This window comes from Rhinolophus ferrumequinum, chromosome X (genome assembly GCF_004115265.2).
Source record: "Rhinolophus ferrumequinum isolate MPI-CBG mRhiFer1 chromosome X, mRhiFer1_v1.p, whole genome shotgun sequence".
In the NCBI taxonomy this organism is placed as follows: domain Eukaryota; kingdom Metazoa; phylum Chordata; class Mammalia; order Chiroptera; family Rhinolophidae; genus Rhinolophus; species Rhinolophus ferrumequinum.
In genome coordinates this window covers 2,064,914-2,090,558 of record NC_046284.1, presented here as the reverse complement: position 1 = coordinate 2,090,558, position 25,645 = coordinate 2,064,914, and the positions used below count along the sequence as shown (strand labels likewise).

Below are 25,645 nucleotides of genomic sequence, written 5' to 3'. Positions count from 1 at the left end.
GGAAATAAAAGCAAAAACAAATAAATGGGACTTCATCAAACTAAAAAGCTTCTGCACAGTGAAGGAAACCATCAACGAAATGAAAAGACAATCTACTGAATGGGAGGAAACATTCACAAATGATATATCCACTAAAGGACTGATACTGCCCCCTAGAAGAGGTACTCATACAACTCAATAACAAAAAGTAAACAATCTGATTAACAAATGGGCAGAGGACATGGAGAGACCTTTCTCCAAAGAGGACAGATAGCCAACAGAGATAGGAAAAGATGCTCAGTACCACTGATCATCAGGGAAATGCAATTAAAACCACCATGAGATACCAACTCACTCCTGTCAGAATGGCCATCATCAATAAATAAACAAACAACAAGTGTTGGCGAGGATGTGGAGAAAAGGGAACCCTCATGCACAGTTGGTGGGATTGCAAATTGGTGCAGCCACTATGGAAAACAGTATGGAGTTTCCTCAAAAAAATTAAAAATAGAACTACCATATGATCTAGCAATTCCACTTCTGGGTATTTACCCGAAGAAATCCAAACCACTAATTTGAAAAGATATATGCACCCCTATGTTCACTGCAGCATTATTTACAGTAGCCAAATATGGAAGCAACCTAAATGCCCATCAATCGACAATTGTATAAAGAGGAGCAACAAAGGAACAAGACAAACAAATACAGAAACAAAAACTCATAGACACAGACAACACTTTAGTGGTTACCAGACGGTAAGGGGGGAGGGGGGATGGTAGAAGAGGGTAAAGGAGGTCAAGTATATGGTGATGGAAGGAGAACTGACTCTGGGTGGTGAATACATAAGGCAGTATATAAATGATGTATTATATAGAACTGTACATTTGAAATGTATGTAGTTTTGTTGACCATTGTCACCCCAATAAATTTTAATTAAAAAAAAAGAAGAGGTGGTACACATATACAATGGAGTATTATTCAGCCATAAAAAAGAATGAAATCTTACCATTTACAGCAAGATAATATCTTATTATTTACATCTCTTTTAAATTAAAAATCAATGATTTAAACAAAAATAGTAAGATGGTATTATGGATTTTTACAGCACATGTAAAAGTAAACATGACATCAATAGCACAAAAGCCGGGCTAGGAGGTATGCAAGTAAGCCATTATGACTTGTAAAGGTAGACCAAGATAAGATATATACTAAAAACCCTAAAGAAACCACTACAATAACAAAACAAAGAGTTATAACTAATAAGCCAACAAAAGAAATAAAATCGAATCTTAAAAATTACTCAAATAATATGTGATGTGACAAGGCCTCTATAATTATTCTTCTTTTTCACAAGTTCCTTGACTAGTCTCACTGATTACTCCTCCAGATGATCCTCAGAATTTTTTCATCATATTCCAAATAAATTCTTCAAGAAGTTGGAATAAAAATTACATTGGACTCAGAGCAGCCAGATGGCTCAGTTAGTTAGAGCACGAGCTCTCAACAACAAAGTAGCTGGTTCAATTCCCGTATGGGATGGTGGGCTGTGCCCCCTGCAACTAAAGATTGAAAACGGTGACTAGACTTGGAGCTGAGCTGCGCCCTCCACAACTAGATTGAAGGACAACGACTTGGAGCTGATGGGCCCTGGAGAAGCACCCTGTTCCTCAATATGCCCCAATAAAAGTTTTAAAAAAAGATAAATATGTAAAAGATCAACGTTATTTCTTTAAAAAATTACATTGGACTCAAAAAATTTTGAAAAATAATTACTCAAATAATCCAAAAGAAGGCAGAAAAAGAGGAAAGGGAGAATAAAGAACAGATGGGACAAATATAAAATAAATAAGATGATAGACTCAAATGTAAACATAACAATAATCACATCAAATATAAATATTCTAAACACCCCAATTAAAAGGCAGAGATTGTCAGATTGGATTAAAAAAAAAAGCAAGACCCAACCATATATAGTTTACAAGAAACATACCTTAAACATAAAGCCATAAACAGAAAAAAATGGAGCAAGACACCCCATGTTATCACTAGTCAGAAGAAAGCTGAAGTAATTATATTAATAAATGACAAAGTAGATTTTAAAAAGCAAATGCAGTATCTCTATAAAATGAGGTATTACTCTACAATACAGGCCTCGGACATACACACATGAATGACTCTCAGAATAATTATGCTGAGTGAAAGAAGCCATACAAAGCAAGAGTATATTTTCTATGATCCCATTTGTATTCGTCTCCATTCATTTTCATGCTTCTAATCTTGTTGAAAAAATTCTTTCTAAAATGTGTAAGTATGCATGTCTTATTGAGTAAAACATATTGATCTTAACTGAATCTCTCTTTGAATGGTCATCAGCCTGACTATTGGTGTCCCTTCTCCAGGAGTGTAGAGGTATGTATGCACGTACGTACATATGCACGTACGTACATATGTATGCATGTACACATGTACGTGTGACCATGAGCGGAAAGAAAACCATTTTTAAACTTAATTCCATTATCTGCCTATTTTATCATTTCCTCCTTTACCCTAAAAAGCTCACAGCAGAGAGAAGCCTTTCTGTTTCATACAAAATAATATTTTTTAAGTATCTGTTGTCAATGAGGTATATTTTATTTTTCTTTTCTGTGCTGTAGAAAGATGGTTACAATCTTTTGTTAAAAAAACAAAAACCTAGGAATACTGAAGCAAATGTCTAAACTGGATTTCAAAATGTGAATCAAAGCTTTAAAATATTCATTAAGCTAATATTCAAAGGTTAAAAACCTCTTATACCTTGTTTGCTAGGTTTATAGCGCTGAGAGCCTTATAGTAATATTCTCTGTCGTCCCAATCCAAATAAGCAGTGGCTAGTAAACGTAGAGCTTTGGCCTATAATTAAAAACAGAAAAAAGTACACAATTGTGGATTAAATTGTAATGCAACAGTTGACTAGTACTCACACAGGGACAGGCATCTCCTCAAACATAAGTCATCATTATGAAATAGCATTTCCTTAGGTTACCATATAGTCTTGGGATATGTCTCCTCATTATGCTACCCACACCAAATACTGTCTAAGGATTTTATAGTAATAGCTTATATAAGTTTAATATAATTGTGTTAATTGGATTATTTTCTTAACAATGTTTTAGCATTAAAGTATTTTATCATCCCTACTTTAATTATACACCTACTGTATAGGTAGCATTTTATTAACCCCATATCCAAAGAAGTAAATAGAAAGACATAATCTCTCTCTCAGATTTTATAGCTTAGCTGATATTAATCAATTGGACCAAGGCACACATACCACCATGGCAGTAGGAACAGATATACTTTCCTACAGAGAAGATTTCTCCCAACTCAGCTAAGTTTTAAAAATAATAAAGTAGTGCTGAGTTAAGTCAGTTTCTCCAGCCAGGTCTACATTAGTAAGGGGAGTAACTCTACTCAGTGTGGACATTTTAACTACAGATTTGCATTTTGAGCAAAGGAGTGCTCTTTCCATGAAGAATCTGCCTCGAAGTATAATAAGGACAGTAGGACCAAGCAAAGGTGATCTTCTTAGAATAAAAAATATTTATGTTAAGCACATTAAGGCTCTGTGAAACCAGAAAAATGACATTTAGGTTGTCATATCTCTGAGTTTTTAATTCAAAAAGCAAGATAGTGGGGCTGGCCTGGTGGCTCAGGTGGTTGGAGCTCCATGTTCCTAACGATGAGGTTACCGGTTCGATTCCTACATGGGCCAGTGAGCTGAGCCATCTACAGCTAAGACTGTGAACAACGGCTCTCCCTGGAGCTGGGCTACCGTGAGGAGCCGGCAGCCAGCGAGAGCTGCCGTGAGCTGTTGTGAGCGGCCCACTGGAGACCGACTGCCTCAGCCAGGGGAGTGCAAGGCTCATAATACCAGCATGGGCCACAGAGCTGTGTCCTACACAACTAGACTGAAAACAACGGCTTAAACCGGAGTGTGGGGGGGAGGTGAAAGAAAGGGGGGGGAAAAGCAAGATGCATCAAGTAAGATGAATATAATGTGCTTAATATCATTATTGTGGAACAACTCTCAACTTATAAACTCTCCCCGAAGACTTTCATGAAGCAAATATGCCATCTCTGAGCTATTTCATAATAGTAAAATGGTCAAACAATCAGAAAAACATAACAAAATGGATGAATCTCAAAACTATTATGGTAAGCAAAAGGAGGCAGACATGACAGTACATACTGTATGATTCCATTTATACGAAGTTGAAGAAAAGCTGAAAATAATCTATAGCAATAGAAGTCAGAACAGTGGTTTTATCCCGGGGGTAGGAATGGCTATTAACTGAAAAGGGATCAAGAGAAATTTTGAGGGTGATAGAAATTTCTGTAACTTTGTGTAGTAGTTACAAGATATATAGATATATTAAAATTAATCAGACTGCACACTTAAGATTGTACAATTTAGTATATATAAATTATACCTCAATAAAGTACTGCTAGTATGAAACAAAAACTATTTCACCAATCATACTTTAATAAGAAATACTTAAAACCAAAAAAGAAAAAAAAAAGAAAAACTACTCCATAAACTACCTCATAATCTTACACCTCCATACTTCGCAGTATGCCTATTACATTTCAATCACAATTAAATACTGTCTTCTGTCATTTCCTCCTCCAGACATCTTCTCATCTAGACTTCCTGTTTGGTCTTCCTTTCTCCCTCCCTTTTACCTGTGTGGACCCCATCTACTTTTCAAGGTTCCCACCACAAGGCTTCTTCAACTGCTCTGGTCAACCTTCACAGCCCACTTTCTGCATAGCCTTCTACATACTCAGGTCGGTGCCACACAGTTTATCGCTTATTTTTCCCAAAATGTTTCACTTGCACTCATTTTTCAAATCTATTTCTGAAATTTTAATTGAAGTATGAAGTACAAAAAAAGTCCAAAATCGCAAGAGTACAGCTCTGAATTTTCACAAAGTCAAAACATGTATGTCAACGATACAGAAATCAAGACATAGCACGTTGACAATAACAGGCTCACCTCACGCCTCTTTCCAGACACTATTCAAACAAGGGTAACAAATCACCTGACTCTCCAACACCATGTATTAGTCTGCCTGCTTTTGGCATTTCCATTTATGGAATCACACAGTATGTACGACTTCACATCTTGCTTTATTTATTCAACACTGTATGTCAGAACACCCATATTGTTGCAATTTTTATATTAATAGTTCATTTATTCTCATTGCTATATAATATCGCATTCTGTCACACTATCACAATATATTTTCATTTATTTTTCATTGTGATAAAATACACATAACATAAAATTGGTCATCTTAACCATTTTTAAGTGTATGGTTCAGTAGTATTAAGTATATTCACATTGTTGTGCAATCATCACTACCGTACATCTGCAGAACTCTTTTCACCTTGCAAAATTGAAACTCTGCACCCATTAAACAATAGCTCCCATGTTCCCCTCCCTCCAAACCCCTGCAGCCACCCTTCTACTTTCCGTCTCTATGAATTTGATTACTCAAGGAACTTCATTTAAGTGGAACCTTACACTATTTGTCGTTTTTGTGACTGGCTTATTTCACTTAGCACACTGTCCTCAAGACTCACTGGCAAGAGTTTCCTTCCTTTTCAACACTGAGTAATGTTTCATTGTATTCACTTCATTAGCTTTATACTTTAAACATAAGCTGTTTAAGGGTAGAGGCCATGTTTTATACTTCTTTTTAATTCCCCATCTATCGGATTGCTAGATATATATAGGTATTCACTTACATTTGAGTGATACTATAGTGGTAAGGAGCAGAAATGAAACAAATTCCATTTTGCTATGGTGTGTATTTAATTAGTTTCACATCAGATTTATTTACATAACCACATTTTTCTTGATTAAATATTAAAATTAACTCTCATACCAAGCACGTTCTATCTGGGGTGGTTAGAGGGAAACCTAGAATTTTGTAACGTGCAATAATAAAAGCTAAAACTTCTATATAGCCAAACATTGTTTAAGCACATTATATATATATTAATTCATGGCTACAAGACTCTATCTGTAGGGTAGATTCTCTTAGTATATCGATGTTACAGAAACTAATGCACTGAGACATTAAATGATATGCCCAACAGAAACTCTACTCACAAATGAGGGATAAACTTGTAATTCTATAACAATAACATAAACTGTATTTCTTCAACCTACTTATGCAATATTTAACATGATCCTTACCAGCATTTCTGGCTCAACAGAACTGTTTTCTATCTTCCCAATATCATAGCTTTGGCTATCATTAGAAAAGAGAAAAAAATACATAGATACATATTAATTTCAGATTATATTTTTTCAAGATTATATATTACTAAGAAGACACGAAATAATTATCCTTTATTCCCACTTTTCTATTTTGTACTAAAACAGATTATTAGACAATTAATACATGGAAATCAATTATATAAAGCAATACTTGTAACTAAAAAAAACCACAATATCCTCAGGATATAAATCAACATAATGATATTATTGCTCTTTTCCATTTTGCTATATATATAAACATACTGCATTAAACTAGTTTACATGTGTATACAAGCTCTTACTAAACGGGCACATTTTAAATTCTAAGAAACATAAATATGTTTTAAAAATAAAACAAATACAGGAGTTTTCACAGAAACAAATGCTTAGCAATATTTATTAAGCTTCACAACACCCTTATGAAACACTACTAATTCCATTTTGTAGCTGAAAAAACCAATTTAGCAGTTAAGTGATTTCTAATATTTCCTAGATTGGTACTGAAAATGAGAGTGAGAGCTTGGGGAGTAGTGCAATTTGCCTTTAAGTTTTCTGCTTTAATTACCAAACCATATTATCTATGGGACATTCCGATAACCACAAATAATATATTAATATGAGCCTCAGGGTTTCAAAACCTAAAACTTAAAAAGCAAAACAAAGATCACTCACCATGAAATTGGTATTCCAAGGGAGAATGTCAATAAAATTTTGGTGAATCGAACTAAATTGAAGACGTTACTTTGAAATATTCCTTTTTCAAAAACTCAAACTGAGTTTTCAGCTTGCTAACAAGGAAACTATAATGCTAGCCTAGTCTCTGTAAGCCCTATCTCATAGAGGTCTCCTTTGGTCCATTAAACCTTCCACATCCAGTTTTTAAATAACCAATGAGAATGGAACTTTTGTAATGCTGGTATAAGGAAGGAGTTCTTGGACCCTCTCCCCAGTGAAACAATCATTTTCCTGGAAAAATCATTAAAATAAATGACCATTTAAAATCTCTGGAAAGTGTCCGAAAGGTATATACCAAATGGGAAAATATTTATTTTTTTAAAAATCAACTAAATCTCAGTAAGAACAGGGAGAGTCTGTGGCATTTAATCTCCTGTCTCCTACCCACACCTGCTATCCATAGCAGCTCCCTGTGATGGAAGCTACTCAGCTGTGTGCTCTCAGGGAGGTAAGAATTCCCTCTCTCTCCAGGTCCTAGACTCCTGGGCTACAGTTTCACCTTGGGAGGGACAGGCTGTGAGCCTCTTTCCCAGGCCTATGCAGTGTGAAGTGCTATTCTGGGTAAGTCTTCCTTTCCTCGCCCAATTCTCCCTCTTCGAGTAAGGGCTCTACCCCAGATGGGACAGATTAAGAATCCTAATAGTAGCAATTTTCAGTGATTGTTTGGTAAGAGGTTCTCCAAAAGCACAAGCTTCACCTACCTCACCTGGGGTATCTCTTCCCCCTCTGTTAAACTTGTGGCTGTTTTGCTGTTTCACTTGTTGCTACTACTCTGATCCAGGGCTGATGGTGTGGACTCCAGAGTGCTGGGCATTTGCCAGTTCCACTCCCTAGAGGAGCAGGTGTGTGAGGCTCGGGCTCCTGGCTGCCACCTAACCTTCAAAGGTTGCCTGTTGGCCACCGACAGCTGTGACTATTTACCCCAGGAGGTGCCAGGCTGCACCCACTCAGGACTAAACAGAGGGTGATGTGGGGCCCTCCCAGGGAGAGAAGCAGCATCTCCGCCTGATCCATCAGCAAAGAGCCTTGAATGGCTCAAATGGCTTCTGGAGAACCTCTTACCAAACAATCACTGAAAATTAAACTGCTCTGATACAGAGCTGATGGTGTGGACCCCAAGAAGAAAGATTCATTTGATGTGAACCCCAAGGAGGAATTATCTGCTGAGATGGAATCCCCATGGTCAACCGAGGGCCCAAATTCTATGACTATTAAGAGCCTAGCTGCCACTTCCTGATAGGGGTTTCTCCTGTGCTCTATACCGGGAAGAACCTCAGAGGCGCCGTTTGTTAATGCCATCTGAGTCAACCACTGCAGGGAAGCCCTGGTTTCTTCTTTCTACCAACAGACTGACACCTGCCCTGTCCAATCAAAACTGTACAATTTGGATACCTCCTTTACATAAAACAGACGTAATGGAGATCCTGGGTGGGAAGTTTCACTGTACAAAACAGCCTCCTGTAAAAAACAGAGGGCCCCACATCACCCTCTGTTTAGTCCTGAGTGGGTGCAGCCTGGCACCTCCTGGGGTAAATAGTCACAGCTGTCGGTGGCCAGCAGGCAACCTTTGAAGGTTAGGTGGCAGCCAGGAGCCCGAGCCTCACACACCTGCTCCTCTAGGGAGCGGAACTGGCAAATGCCCAGCACTCTGGGGTCCACACCATCAGCCCTGGATCAGAGTAGCAACAAGTGAAATAACAAAACAGCCTTCCCTTTGTTTTGGTGGAACATAATTTAAGTTGCTACCTGAATCTGTCTCCCAGGCTGCACCTCCTTTTTGCTCAAATAAATGCCTTCTATTCTTTATTATAGTCTAAAATTAAATTTGGTTTACAATGGGAAGGAAGCCAAGCTTAAAACCCAATTCACAGTTCCGGTTTTCAATTCCACAGGTAAGGAGCTTGGATGTCAGTACCTTGTCCTAACAACAGGTAAAAAGCTGAGGACTGAAAAATCAACAACTCTTCTTGGGTCCATAAGCGAGGGAAAGACACAGGTCAAACTACTACCCCAAAGATTGGCGAGACACAGGCAGGCAAACACAAGGAGTTGTGGCTATCACAGGAGAGACACACAGGCAGAAACTGCCAAGGGAACCAGTGCCAGAGCAGGAAACTGTGAACTCTAAAATTGATCGATTGCTGGAGGCTCAGTGTGGAGAAGTCTGAGAGTTCAAAACTCCAGGCGGATATGGTCATAGGGGCACAACCACAATGTTGTCAGATTGACCTACAGGAGCTTGACCAGATTCCCACAGAAAATACCAGAAAAATTTCCCTCAAGCTTTGGCAGGCGGAGGCTAAAAGAAACTATTCTGAAATACCCCAGAGCAATCTGTTTATCTTAGCAAGGCCTGCCCTCAGAGGAAACTAGTTAACCAGAGCCTAACCGCTGACCTGGGAAAGAGAAATACTCATCCCCACTCTGCTCTAGCCATCCTAATCCACCTAAAAGTGGAGAAAAAAACTGAGAAACACTTGTGAAGTTCACAGTTCAAAGGCACAGGCTCACCAAAAGACTGAGAACTAATCATAGTACTACAGAACTCTCCCACTCCCCCAAACCTAACCACTGCATTACAAAGGGCCTATTTACAACAGTTCCTTTTACTCAGTGCATCATCCCCACCTATGAAGAAAAATTACAAGGCATATCAGCAGGCAAAACACCTAATTTGAAAAGACAGAGCAAGCATCAGAACTAGACGTGGCAGAGATGTTGGACTTCAATACCCCACTTTCAATAATAGATAGAACTAGGGAGAACATCAAAAAGGTTACAGAAAACATGAACAATACTAAAAACCTACTAACCTAACAAACATCTATACCACACTCCACCCAATAATAACAGACTATACATTCTTCTCAAGTCCACACAGAACATTCTCCAGAATGGAATACTCTAGGCCTTAAAAACCCTCAGTAGACTTAGGATTGAAACCATACAAAGTATGTTTTCTGCCTACGTGGAATTAAATTAGAAATCAAGAAGAAAAAGAAGTTATATGGACATTAAACAGCACACTCCTAAATAACCAATAGGTTAAAGAATAAAAAACACAAGGGAAATTAGAAAATACCTTATGCTGAATGAAAAGGAGAACACAACATACTTATGGGATGGCACTAAAGCAATGGTTTGGGGAAATTTTATAGCTATAAACAACGTTAAAAAAAAGAAGAAAGAGCTCAACCTTCCACCTTAGGTAAATGAAACAGAACAAACTAAACCTAAAACAAGCACACAGGGAAAAAGTCATAAAGATTACAGTGGAAATAAATGAAATAGATAACTGAAAAACAATCAGTTATCTATTTCATTTATTGAGAAAAATCAAGAAAACCAAACTGTGGTGCTTTGAAAAGATCCAACAAACTGATGAACCTTTAGTTACACTAACCAAGAAAAGGAGAAAGACTCAAATTACTAAAATCAGGGATCAAAGAGAGGACATCACTACTGACCTTTGTAAAAGACTATTCCTAAAAGACTAGAGATCTAGTGCCACAGCTATGTGCCCTTGTATAAATCTCTTAATATCTCTAAATTTCCATTTCCTTATCTGTACAAAAAAAAATGGAAGTTGATGCATTATCAGTCATTTTCATACTATAAGCGGGAGAATCACTTTTTCAAGCAAAACCTGACAAGGACATACTACACAGGAAATTGATTAAAGCCTAACTTCTCTGAAGCAAGACGGGGATCTTAGAGAAGTGTGGGTAAGTCTTCTCTTCCTCTTAAAGGAGATCCTGAAGCTCTGCTGGCAGAACCCTAGAGCACCACAGAACATAGTTTCTAAATTATTGAACTAGATGATCTGTAAGGATTCTCGAAGCTCTAAAGTGTTATTTATAATAATAGTATCTTCCTATTAAAATTGCTATTTGTTATATTTCCACCAGATGGTGCTAATACATTTTCCATTAAAACAAGTGGTGTATATGAGCATTTCTATAGTCGGTAATTTTATCTCATCCATGATTATATAACACCCTTAACTTTCAAAGTACTGTCGTGTTACTTACGTTACTTTCATTACAAGCCTGTGACACAAATAATATTACACCCATTTTTCAGATGAGGACATCCCAGCACACAGTACTTAGGTGAGTGACACAGTCACACAGTTCATTAGGAACAGATTTTCTACTGCTAGCCCTGTAATCTTCCCCTAAATTACATTGTCTGACTATCCAAAACATTGTCAAATTCTCAAGGTCTCAGGGTAAGAACAGAAGGGAAAATAAAGAAATGAACATTAAGTAGCCTTAAAACTGATAAAAACTTCCTTTGGGCTTATATATTGAAGCATTAATGCTTGTGTGTACAAGTACATTTGTATTTCCTTTGTTCTTTCCTTTACTTCTTATTAGAAGACCTCTGGTGACATATATTCCTATATTACCATAGTAAAGGCTAAATATTGATAAATAAATGCTCTCCTTAATGTAAACCTAAGAGCTGTTTTTAAATCCAGCATGGAAAGTACCTAATCTGGGTTCACTAACTCTAAGCACTACGAATTTAGAAAACAACACTATAATTTTTGCTGAATTCTTCTCTTCTGATTCTGTAAGAAATTAAAAAATTTTATAGAAGAGACACACTTCTCTTCCCACTTGAGGATACTACATCCAGGGTGAAAACTATTCCCAACTAATAGAAAGTAACTCACATTAGCTACCAACCCAGACAGGTTAAGATTAGTTTTAGAGAAATTAAAAATACTGTTAGGAAAGGGGCTCAAAAATTACTCCTCCTCTAACAGACTGCCAACCAAATTATTTATTTTCATCCCCAAAATCTGGCAACATTAAGTTTAGGTTGCTGGGGGTTTTTAAGAAAATGTAACCTGTAACCATGGTCTGAGAAGGATGCTGAAATCATGCTTTCTTTGGATCCTGAGGAAAGAAAGGCAGCACAGAGCTCTCACACAAGTTGTTGAGAAGTACTCTCATTTTTGTTAACCTACAAAGGACTCTCCTCTTCAGGAATTTATAAGCACTCAGTCTCTGACCAAAGAAGTAGGGTCTTTTAAATTTCATTTATTAACTGAAGGCAACAAAGGAACAAGACAAAGAAACAAAAACGCATAGACACAGACAATAGTTTAGTGGTTACCAGAGGATAAGGGGGAGAGGGGTGGTACCTGAGGGTAAAGGGGGTCAAATATATGGTGACGGAAGGAGAACTGACTCTGGGTGGTGCACACACAATGTGATATATAGATGACGTATTACAGAATTGTACATCTGAAACCTATGTAACTTTACTAACCATTGTCACCCCAATAAATGTAATAAATAAATTTAAAGTGAATAAAAAATTTATTAAGATCAATGTTAGATTATTTTTTACAGAACACCTTCAGTTTTATGCAATTCTCCAGGTTTTTGTCCAAATAAAATATCTTCTGTCATTTTCCTAATTTATCTCACTGTCTCTAATATTACAAGAGATTACCAATTAGGAATTTTCCTGTATATACGCTTTGACTTGGTTTCATTTCATTAATCTTCTTTATTTACAATCCATTTTAAAAAAAATCCTCAACTCCTTCAATCCTCCAAATACATTTCAACAACTCTCACGTCTTCCCTGTTGTCATTTAATATATTAAAAGAGCTTTTTGAAATTGTTTTTGAAAAAAAATTTAAAAGCAAAGTAAAACGTTAATACTGAGCATTTATGAGTGTGGGATTACGGGGGGCTTTTTCTTTCCATATTATGTATTTTGTGATATTTAGAATTTTATAATTAGCACATATAATTTCTTTAATCAGTAAAGAAGTTTTCAACATTAATTTAATATAGCCATGGGTATTGCCTTTCCTTTTGACTGTTCTCCCCTAAATTTAATTTGCCATAGAAAATAGGTCTTCCTGTAGCAGAAGAAACAATGTGAGCCTTCCAAGTGTTTACCAGTCAGAAGCTCCAAGGAACACAGTTGAGTGAATTAGAAAGAACTACTAGAAGTAAAAAAATAAAATAAAATAAAAAGTATCCATTATTAAGAATATGACTAAGATTTGGGGTAAGGGCATTTTCCTCCCCGGGGGTGGGGGGGCGGGGGATGTACAAAAACTCTGGGGTAAATCAATGTAAGCCCAAAGCCTTTGGAGTTGGACTTATTTGTATTTGTTTGGTTTACAGTGCTTCTTGTAGAATACTGATTAGTTACAGAACAGTTTCTGTACACCTTTTCTAAAAGGCAAGTTCAGCATAATGTATGTCCAAATTATTAGTTAAGACTTCCAATGATAAACACTAAATTTAAATTCCACCAGGGCAACGAAGAGGTCACTAACAAATCCCCTAGATTGTGGAATAAAGTTCTATATCAACAGTCTCTTCCCGTTTATTCTTGCCTTCTGCAAACAGAGGAGCTCAACATAGCAAGAACTACAAAAGGCAAGAAATAGGAGGAAAAATCACATTTGATTAAACAAAAAGCCTCTTAAATGTATTTACAAAGCTGGCATTCTGATTTCAAAGGCCTGAAATTTTATATTCTATGGAGTCCTAACTGAATTTGTCATTGAATACATCAAGGCAGGGACCTTGACACCACAGTTAACTAAAGGATTCTCAATGTCATTCACACGTACAGTGACCTTCTCTTAATCTGTGACATCTCTAATAAGGGGACGTGATCAAAAGAGTGTGGCAGAACCACGGAGAGCAGCAGCTGTTCTTGAACTTTTCTTAGCAAAAGAAAAGGCAGGGAAAAGACAAAAACCGAGAAAGGTCTAAAACAGATCTGTTAACAAGAACTGAGGGGAAGAAAAGAGCTTTACAAACCATACCCACTTACCACCCTTTGTGTTCTAGGCTTCTATTTCTACAAAATTCTAATATATTAGAGCAATGTTGATACCTTATCATTTGTGTGAACATGGGGTTTTTCCTTTTAGACTGAAAGGACACTTCCAAATTATATATAACCTCTCGCTTAAGATATTCACTGTTCTCAAAAGAGTTAAGCTTGGAGGAGGAAGTACACTCACTTTCCACAGCCTCCTTCTGGTATAAATTTTACAGAGAAGGGTGCTTAATTAGCAGCTATTCATTACTGCTTGTATCAGCAACACTCCCAATAGTTTTCTCAACACATGGGACAATTGAAGCATGAAGAAAAATTGTTCTAAAAACTATTAGCATATGATAGAAGATGTGGATGCTTATCCTTATGACAGATTTATCTGGGAACTCAACAAGTAATCCATGTTAGATTTGAATGTAATCAATTTTGGAACAAAGTAGTGAACTAGCCACATCAGTGTCCCTTTGCAGTAAATAAGAAACATATTGCCTAGAGATAGCAGCAGCAGCTACCATTTACGGGGCAGTTTCTCCTTCTCACACATGTTGAACATTACAATACATGCATCATTACATTTAAGCTCTAAAATAATGCTAAAAAGTAGGCATCACAATAGTCAATTTCACACTGATGTCATAGGTGATTAAATTTTGACTGAGAGTTGATCTACTAGAAAAACTACCCATTCTGCTAAAATTCCTATTAATACTGATAATTATTTTGCCTCTTTTTAAACACATTAAAATAAATTTTTTTCAAGGCATTTGAAAATACTTTCAGCAAGTCATTTATACATCTCCAAAACATGTGGAAAAATAATCAGGCAAAGAGATTAAAATTGTATATACTAATTAGGACTAGAATTCTTCCTGTTTTCCCCAATCTCATTCTAGTGACAAGAACACAAAGATTCACAAAATAGTGATGCTCTATAAATTAGTTATTAGATTTTGATGACTATATAACTGCAGATCAAATTATATTCCTAAAAACATAGCCACTAAATATGTAGCAAAAATGTGATATAATTAGCTTATGGCATGGATATCAGTCATGTCCTGTCACCGTATTTTCCTTCTATAAGGTTTTCTGAAAAAGGATGACAGGTAAGAGGCCAGTAACCCATGGCATCTGTGGAAATACCCTACATGTCATGCCACTTCAAGCCTCAGCCTACTCTTATGATCCGTTCCCAGAGAACATTCACCCTCATTCTTGGCATAAACTTCAAGCTCACCTCCATAGACTTAAGCTTCCAAAAGCCATCTATGCACCAGCACGCTTTTTTTTTATTATTATTGTGCTTCCCATTCCTGTCTTCTTGGCATACTAGTCTTTTGATAGGTTGATGCTATAAACTGTGCGTGCTCTACCTTCAAATACTGCCAATCAGGGCTCACTCATCATTCGCTTTATAAAAAGTTTGTTCACTTAAAGGAAACCTGATGCAAAACCTATGCTAAACTAGTTAGCTCCTATGGTATATTTTAAATAATTCGATGTATGCTAAAAATTTCAGGTATATTGCATTCTCAATTGAGACAAGTATAGCTCTTATAACTGCATGAGCTTGTTCTCTTAGGCATAGTTCTTTTATAGAGTTTGATCAACCTTTGAGCACTAAAGTCTTTTACATAAACAAGTTATTTGCATAAACATTTTGTTAGAGATATATATACCTGTGAGTATTATAATCTTAATGACCATATTTGTATTTATTTCATTAAGAGCAAATGTAAATTTCCACGATAGTTAAAGTAATCATGGGAGTATCTCCAAATAACCAAAACTAACCCTATTCTCAGAAAAGGAAAACATTCAATGAATTGATTTAATATATTTTACTCCATGATGCCCTGACATCAAAGCACCTTATGGAACATCTCCAGAAAAATACATTTTTCACATAAAATCATTTAACTAGAAATTATTGAGTGTCTATATGTGTGAGAATCTGTTCCGGGCATAGGTATTCAGTTAAAGACAGGGTTATTGCATGTAGTTGTTATAGTTTTACCCTATTCCCTTGGTATTTCCAGATTCAACACAGCAGTACAAATTTTAGCATAGTACTGAGCATATAGTAAGTGCTAAATATATACTTACTTGACTGATATTAAAATACCAAAATTCATTTAGACTAATAATTTTAGCTGATCCTACTCCCACCCACCATCCCCCTCCCCCTCATGCTCTGGGGTTGGCAGACAGCAGTATGTACCAAGGCAAAAAAAAAACATTCCATATTCTTGATGGAGATACAAAGGAGGAATGGAGGGAGAGCATAGCCTTATGTTATGTTAAGAATAGAATACACTTTTCTATCAACTGGCAACACGTAAGAATAATAAACAATACATGTTAAAGGAGTAAATAAATTTAGCATGTCGGCTTTGAAGTCAGAGAATGTTTAAACTGCCAAGGCACCCTACAGTAACTATTAACTGAACTTTACGATAATATCCCTGTATTTACATTCATTATTTTTGTTTATGTTACCTCAGCCAGAAAGCACACTCTTCAAATTTGTTCTGCAAGTAGGTTTCTACTCCAAAGTTGTAACAGAGAATATGAAGATATCTGATCTGCAATATTAAAAAAAAAAGACATGTCAAATTCATGATTTCAGGAACATTAAAAAAAATCTACAGCAGTTCAGAGTCTTTAGACATACTTAACGAGTTCTATACATCAAAATAACCCACGCTTCCTTGTGAAAACCTATTTAAAGAGGAGCTACAAAACATTCAGGTTGGCATTAGTTATGTATGGAAAAGTAATACAATATACTAGTAATAGAACTTGAAAGGTCCTTTATAACAGCAAGTGGAAAACCTAATCATTGCCGAGCAAAAGGACAGGCTAAAAAAGGCATTATGTTAGAAAGTATATTCAAAGCCCCCAAAAATTCACCACTGAGGGGAGGAAAAATTATTTTTTCCCCCAAATTAAGACAACTTTAAATAATTCTAAAGTTCTGAAATTTGCCCAAAGCATTTATCTAGCCACAAGACTTATTTAGAAATAATTAGTTTAATGGACCCTCTTTAACAGAAATTTTCTTTACATAAATTACCACTGAGCTAAAAGTAGGAACAAGTATGTGAATGGTGCCATAGGAAAATACTCTTTTATGGATTAATGAGCACCTCAGTCCCTGCATCAATGCCATATTCTTCCAGAATTTTCATCTGTCAAAATACTGGCAAATGGCGTACGAGAAAAAAATATTAATCTAATAATTTATCCAAATATCCCCTTTAGAAACCGTCCACCCAGAATCTGATTAGACCCATGTAAAGGGTCCTTTATAAGTTTTACCTGAGTAAGACTACAGAGCAGATCCTCAATTAGGAATCCAAGATCTGAGGCAAGTTATTCATAAATAATATGTAAAGACCTGTCTTGCTTCTAAAAAAGTTTCCCTTTGAATTACAGTACATTCAGAAGTTCAATATGCATGCCTGAGCACATCAGACCTACTGTATATTTGAATCTAAAATAAAGAATAGTCTTGGTAATGTGGGTCTGGCAAGAATCCAGAAGTATTTCAATGCATTCTTGACATTTCAGCAGAAAAAGCTTAACTCATTATATGCCCCAGATCCCACAGGTTCACACAGGGACACACCAATTATGGAGCTAGACTGGAATAATGCAGCTCACACCCACTTGCTGCAGAGAGGCCTGCGACTAATTGTACAGAGGAAAATGGAAAAGAAAGCTTTTGATGAACATTTAAGTGTACTGAGTCTTTATTCAATTTCCTCAGTACTTGTCTCTGTCCTTATAAAACCTGCAAGTGGACCCATATTAAATGCTACTTCCTAGGAGAGAAAAAAATACGAAATAATAAACTTACGACAACATACCTGCAAAATACAAAAATATGTTTCAAGAGACCCACAGCATATTTTCAATATAATGACAAAAAAAATTTTCTAATTACCAATACTGCCCCGTTCACTCATTCATTTATACCTTCAGTAATATCTACTAAGCATTTCCTAACTATTAGGTAGTATTTTAAGCATTAGAGATACATCAGTAAACAAAACAGACATAAATCTCTGCTCATGAAACATTTCTAATGGGGTATGAAGTGCTAAGATTCATGAAAGTATCTCTTTAAAAAATATGTTTCTAGCCTTTTATGGAGTGCTAACATCTCATTTTGCAAGCAATATACAACAGCAAAAACAAAAGCAAAGAAGGTAGATTTGTAAGGTCATTGTATATTGGTTTTTACTAATGCATTATGGGATATCCAGGACCCAGGAGATCTCTAGGACCTCCAGCTACTTCTACATCTCCTGCCCAGAAATGATAGCTCCAACCAAATACCAATGCCAAGATGAGATTACATAGATGAATTTTAAAACTTAATTAGATACTGATGCTAAAAATGAGTTTGATTACTAACTACTCAGTTTGTTACAAGGCCTTTTATTTTTAATTAACTAGATAACTTCATTTTCTGAAAATTACTTTGTAAATTGGGTTTTTAAAATTCAGAAAAAGCAAACCTCCTATTATTTTTCCAGTCTCAAATTCCAAGCTATTTTTCTTTGTGATTTTGTTGTCATTTAAACATTTATAGGTCATTTATTTTTACATTTTTTTCAATCTATAATAGTGTAGCAATAATTGAATGTAATTGCCTGGCTTTCTTCCTTATTAGCTTTAAGACATTCACCTTCCAATCCCTCCCTCACTCAGCTTTCTCTAACCCTCAGATATCTCAGTAATGATCAATAGGTCATTAGTTATTTCTCCTGGCATTTGAAGATACAATTTTCCAAACACTTTATTTGCCTCTGAACAATACAGCATTACCTTCTGCCTTCATGTCAACACCTTACAGTAATTCCTAATCTATTTTTGGGATACAGGAAGGATGTCTTCAGAAAAAAAGTTAGTTGGTTACTTAATTAAGTCCTTTTAAGTGAATAACACTATGTTAGCTTTTCCAACCTTTATCCAATCATTTCCTGTCATTAAAAGATTTCCTGCTCTAGACTTTGAGGTCCCTTGTCTAAACCTTAAGCCCATCAAAAACACACTAAATACTTTCACTGACCTTTAAAATTAAAAATCATGAGTTTCCTAACACTATAGTTCTATCAAAAAAATAAAATAACTCTTAACTCTCCAGACTAAACGATCTTTTACTAGTAGCCCCATCCTGATGTAGGCTTAATTATTCTTCTGTCACATAGCCTATGTCCTCTAATTCAGCTCTTTCCTCTCTCCATTTCCTCTTCCCTTTATCAGCTTTAACACTGCAATGCTACCAAAAGTTTTCTTTCCTTACACACCACCTAAGAATCTCCTCTCATATCTTTCAATATACAATTCAATGTCCATTAACTCTACAAAGCTTATTAAAGAAAAGTCTCTGTCCTCTAGCAATTTATAATGTGAGATAGCAACAGAGCCAGAAAAGAGAGACAGTAAAAACATGCAAATGTAAACAATCCAAGAAACTTTACAAATAAAATTATCAGAATTAACAAGAGTTCAGAGAAGTTGCTAGATACTAAACATTTATAAACTGCATCTTATATACCAATGACAAAAAATTTTTAAATATAATCTTTAAGGTATCACTTATGACAGCAACTGAATGCGAAATATCTTTATACAGAAAATTATAAAACTATTTTGAAATACATTAAAGATTATATAAATTAGGATATATCACACTCATGGATAGGAAGACTCAATATTATAAAGATAATTAATCTATATATCCAATGCCATTTCAATCAACATCCCAATAGTTCTTCATCAAACTTGACAAGCTGCCTCTACAATGAATATGAAAGAAAAAAAGGCCCAGAACATCTAAGACAATATTGAAGAAGAACAAAGTAGAAGGAATTGTCCTATCAAGACTACACCAGGTTGAATAATGTCCCCTCCCCCAAATTCATGTCCCCCTGAAACTAGTGAATATTACCTAATTTGGAAACAGGGCCTTTGCAGTGTAATCAAGAGTAGGTCCTACTGGATTAGGGTGACCCCAAATCCAATATGACTTGTGTGCTTATATCACTGAAAAATCAAAATGTAATTCTAAACATTCCACAGCATTCCTCTAACCCGCAGGAAGGTGGGGGAAAGTAAACAGAAAGAAAAAGCAGGAAAAAACAAAAGGAACACCAAAAAAGCCAGTATCAAGTTCCCGGTAAAGATGTCAGACTGAGCACACACGGTTACTCTGCTCTCTCCTGAAAACCCCAGTAAAATGATAGTGAAGGGAAAAAATGAATTGTGGTTTAAAAAAAAAAAAAACACGACAAAATTTACCTCTTAACTACTTTAAGTGTACAATTTAGTAGTGTGAACTATATTCGCGTTGTGCAACAGGTCTCTACTTTTCATCATGCAAACCTGAAGCTGCCCACTGACCTCCTCATTTGCCCACCCCCCAACCCCTGGCAACCACCTTTCTATTCTCTGTTTCTATGAATTTGACTACTTTAAAGACCTCACATAAGGGGAATCACACTATTTGGCTTTTTCTGACTGGCTTGTTTCACTTAGCATAGTGTGTTCAAGGCTCATATATTTGACAGGATTTCCTTCCTTTTAAAGGCTGAATAATACTCCATTGTATGGATACACCACATTTTGCTTATCCACCGATGGACACTCAGGTTGCTTCCAGCTCTTGGCTGCTGTGAATGTGGCTGCTGTGAACATGGGGGTGCAGATAGCGCTTCAAGAACCTGCTTCAGTTCTTTTGGGTGTATGCCCAGAAGTGGGATTGCTGGACTACACAGTAATTCTATTTTTCAATTTCTTGGGGAACTTCCATACTGTCTTCTAGAGCAGCTGCACCATTTCACATCCCCACCAACAGGGTTCTAATTTCTCTGAGTCCTCATCAACACTTGCCATCTTCTGTTTCTCTGACAGTGGCCATCCTAATGGGTGTGAAACAATATCTCACTGTGATTTTTATTTGCATTTCCTCAATGACTAGTGATCATTTGCATCTTTTCATACGCTAGTTGGCCATTTGTGTATCTTCTCTGGAGAAATGTCTATTTAGGTCCTTTGCCCATTTTGTAAATCAGGTTATTTATTTCTGTTGTTAAGTCGAAGTTCTTTGCATATCCTGGATATTAACTCCTTATCAGATATGAGATTTGTAAATATTTTCTCCCATTCCATAGGTTGCTTTTCAACTACGTTACTTGTTTCCTTTCATGCACAGAGAATTTTAAGTTTGATGTAGTCCATCTTGTCTATTTTTGCTTTTTTTACCTGTGCCAAGTCCAATGTCATAAAGTTCTTCCCATCTTCTTCTAGAAGTTTTATAGTTTTAGGTCTTGCATGTAGGTCTTCAATCCACCCTGAGTTAATTTTCATATATGGTGTGAGGTAAAGGTCCAACTTGATTCTTTTGCACGTGGACATCCAGTTTGCCCAACACCGTTTGTTGAAGACAACACTGTTTCCCCATTGAGCGGCCTTGGCACCCGTGTTGAAGATCATTTGACCATATATGCAAAGTTTATTTCTGGGCTCTCTATTCTGTTCCATTAGTCTATATTTCTGTCTTTATGGTTGTACCACAGTGTTTTGGTTGCTGTAGCTTTGTAATATGTTTTGAAATCAGGAAGTGTGAGGCCTCCAACTTTACTCTTCATTTTCAAGATTGTTTTGGCTATTTAGGTCCCTTGAGATTCCATATTCATTTTCGAAGTTTTTTTTCTGTGTCTGTAACAAATGCCACTGGGATTTTGACACTGACATGACACTGAGTCTACACATAGCTTTGAATAGTATAAACATTTTAACAATATTAAGTCTTCCAATCTATAAACACAGGATATCTTTCCATTTATTTGTTCCTGCTTTATTTCTTTCATCAGTTTGTTATAGCTTTCAGTGTACAAGTCTTTCACCTACTTGGGTAAATTTATTCCTCAGTATTTTATTCCTTTTGATGCTATTAAGTAAAATTTTTTTAAAAGGCACAAAACCACTAGGATAAATACAACAGAACAGCATAACAAGATCACATTATTTTAGAAGCTGGAAAAGAAATGGATAAATTAGTAAGTGACTTAGTATAAATGAGATAGCAGAATACTATATTAGCAATGGGGAAATCTGAGAAGCATCCCAATTTATATTACCATAACCTCCTCCCAATTTCAGCAGTTGGCACCCAAGACACCTTGTAAAGGTGAAGAATTGGTTGAAGCTATGTTTGAGATGGATTTAGACCATCATATCCCCTTCCTCATTCAGATAAATAACTGCAACAGACTGCAGGTTGCAAAACAGAGGATCTCTGAACTTGGGGAGATGAGGCACAATTGAGAGTAGAGGTACTTTACTGAATAGAGGGTGATTAAGGAAAAATGTACATACTGAGTATCAAGACCCAAGTCTTTGTTCCCTCCTCCTTGACCCCCAGAACCCAAGAAGCCAGGTATTGGATCTCTAAGGGATAGACTGGAGGCGGCTTCTATGGGAAATTTGACCAGCCCAAGAGAAAAGATCCAAGGACACTGAAATTAGCAAGCAGCTCACCCTACAGAACACCTCATCCACATGAAATTACAGAGAAGACCTAGGAACAGAGCTTCCAATGAGATTTTTAGTGTTTTGTTATGAAAGATAAGCAACTAGTGATCACTGGACATTTGAGGAAAGCATGTAATAGAAAGGCAGAGACAAAACACACACATGCACAGAAACACAAAAAATCACCTTGGAGAAAAAAGATTATGCAGAGAACAAACATGGGGCAGAGAAATTTGTCAATATCTTCTAAGAGAGAAAATAATATATTGCAAGCCTGAAATAATAACAGGATGCTATGCAACAAATAAGTGCTGGCGAGGATGTGGAGAAAAGGGAACCCTCATGCACCGTTGGTGGGACTGCATATTGCTGCAGCCGCTGTGGAAAACAGTATGAGGGGGGGTCCTAAAAAATTAAAAATAGAGCTACCTTATGTCCCCGAAATCACACTTCTGGATATTTATCTGAAGAAAACAAAAACACTAACTTAAAAAGATATATGGACCCCTATGATCACTGCAGCATTGTTTACAATAGCCAAAATATGGAAGCTAAGTGTCCATCAACAGATGACTGCACAAAGCTGTAGTGTGCTATGCTGTTCCTGAAGCTAATACAATAGTAAATGTCAACAGTAATTGAATCTTTTTAAATAACCACCTCAAAAAACATAATACAGCATGGTGACTACGGTTAATAACACTGTACTGCATATTTGAAAGTTGTTAAGAAAATGAATCTTAAAGTTCTCATCACAAGAAAAAAAATTTGTAATTATGTATGGTGACAGATGTTAACTAGACTGATTGTGGTGATCATTTTGTGGTGTATACAAATATTGAATCATTATGTTGTACACCTGAAACTAATACAATGTTATGTATAGATTATATTAGGTTGGTGCAAAAGTAATTGCAGTTTTTGCAATTATTTTTAACCTTTTAAATCTTAATTACTTTTGACCAACCTAATACCTCAATTTTTAAAAAAATAAATCAATTGGCAAAAAAGATGTGATATATATATGTGCATGTATATATTCATACATGTGATGGAATATTACTCTGCAATAAAAAAGAATGAAATCTTACCATTTGCGACAACATGGATGAACCTAGAGGGCATTATGCTAAGTGAAGTAAGTCAGACAGAGAAAGATAAATACAATATAATTTTATATCTAGTTAAACTATAAATGTGATGGTAGAATAAAAATATGTTTAGACATGCAGAGTCTAAATAAACCTATATCCCTTGCTACCATTGTCAGGAAGCTATTGGAGAATATGCCCCACAAAAATGAGGGATTAAAACCACAAAAAGAAAGACACAGGAATCACAAAACAGAGAGCAAACTAAGAGAGAAGTGAGGGGAGTTCCCAAGTAAATGGAGAAGGAAGATCTCAAACCACAACTGTGTAACATGACGAGAAGAGCAACTTGCCCACATTAGAGCAGATCGGAAACTATAGGGCAAATTCCTCCAAGCAAACTGATAAAGTAACTAAAATATTTCAATACATTGAAAAGAAGTTTACCTAATTAGGGGAGAGAGAATATTGGAAAAGAGATCATATTAAGTACATGGAAAACTAATTGATTAGGAAAACCAACGCATTAACTCCAGAGGAAACAAAATGTTGTGCAGGCAAGAAAAAGTAATCCTAGTACCCTATATGGTTCAAATGAAAATAGCATTTACATAAACATAGCAGTATAAAAACTGAATAGTAATCTAACCAAAATTATGGCATAACCATATAGAGAACATGGAGTGGCAGGAAGTAGGCATATGTGTGGTGGGGGGAGGGGAGACTGAAAAACATTTAAATTCATCTTTTAAAGTGGGAAGTCAATAGATGATATCTAAAACTGAAAAATCAAGAACTGGCAGTGTAAGAACACTATTTAGAGACATGGAGGTAAATATAAAAAGACCCAGCTGAAATAACTGAAAGTAGCTATTCTGCAAGATGGAAAAAAAAAAAAAAAAAAAAAAAGAGGGGAAGGGTATGGGATTAGTGATTTTGCAACAAGAATTGTAGAATTATTTTTTCTCTTTAAACTATGTGTTAGTGATAAAAATTTAAAAATTACATGTAAAAGCAGGCATAGAAAATAAACCACACACATTTAAAAGCAACAATGATAGATGGAACTAAAAATAAACATTGAGATTTGTTAGAAGCATTAATATTCGAATGGCTATGCCAAGAGCCTGACTGCAGCCCAGAACATGAAAAAGTTGATCAAGCTTTCCATATGCTTGAGGTGTCTAGTTAAAAAAAGTATATAACTCACTTAAAATTTAATGGAACATGTCATTACAAAGATTCCAATGAGTCATTTTTAAGGCTCAAGTGATTTTGAGTTTGGAATGAAAGTCGATACCTTAAGTAAGTTACGCTCTCCCAGATACACAAAGCAGTGGGTGGAAAGGGTCAGAGAAAGTAATTACATCCCAGCTAGCCATGACAGGCAGAAAAACTGAATTTTACTTCCAGAGAAATAATTCATTTGTGTGCCATGAGATTAGATTTTACTACAGAGAGAGGTATACAAAGTCTTACATATAAGTGTTAAATATTTGGCTACAAAATGGTAAGTTTAAACAGGCAAAAGAGTGGTAATAAAGTCTAGGCATCCTAGACTTCATTTAGAAGCTTTGTGCCCCTACAGAAGAACAGGAATGAAATCTAGCTGAATCTTGATTTAATTACTTCAAAGGGTTTCAGAGACTAATCAGCCATTTTCCTTGTGTAAATGAAGTTTCAGTGAAGTAAAACTCTACACAGAAAATAAATTCTAGAGCAAACTAAAAATAGAAAGATAAAAGCAAGCCAAACACACAAATCAACTCATGAAAATAAAATTCTAATTAAAGTTTCAAACCTTGAGGAGAAATAGGGAAAAACTAAGAAAACAATCTGCTAACAGAGGTTTTTGCTATAAAAATATAAACAGACACACATACAGTCTGGGCCATGGCCCAGGGTTTCGGTAAATTGAAGACTAGGCATTTTTGTACTGAAGGGACATTTGAGACCATGTTGTCATACACTCATTTGACAAATGAGGACACTGATTATCAGCAGTGAAGTGTCTCACCACTAGCCACACTGATAAGTATCTCCTTTTACAATGCTGTACATATATCACAAAACTTGTTTTGAGTAATTTTAAGTCTTAAATATCAAAGAAAGTCTCTGTGTTCTACTTACCAAAGTAGGTAAACATATGCAAACAT

The 25,645-nt window shown here is 36.0% G+C and overlaps 1 protein-coding gene across 1 annotated transcript in view; it reads right to left on the bottom strand.

Annotated features, from left to right (window-relative positions):
- The window catches only part of TEX11 (testis expressed 11), a 140,574-nt gene that overhangs the window by 84,156 nt on the left and 30,773 nt on the right, over window positions 1-25,645 (bottom strand). The window contains 3 exon segments of the mRNA XM_033110786.1: window positions 2,773-2,868; window positions 6,225-6,279; window positions 16,351-16,436. Of these exon segments, the coding sequence (XP_032966677.1) occupies window positions 2,773-2,868; window positions 6,225-6,279; window positions 16,351-16,436 (237 nt within the window).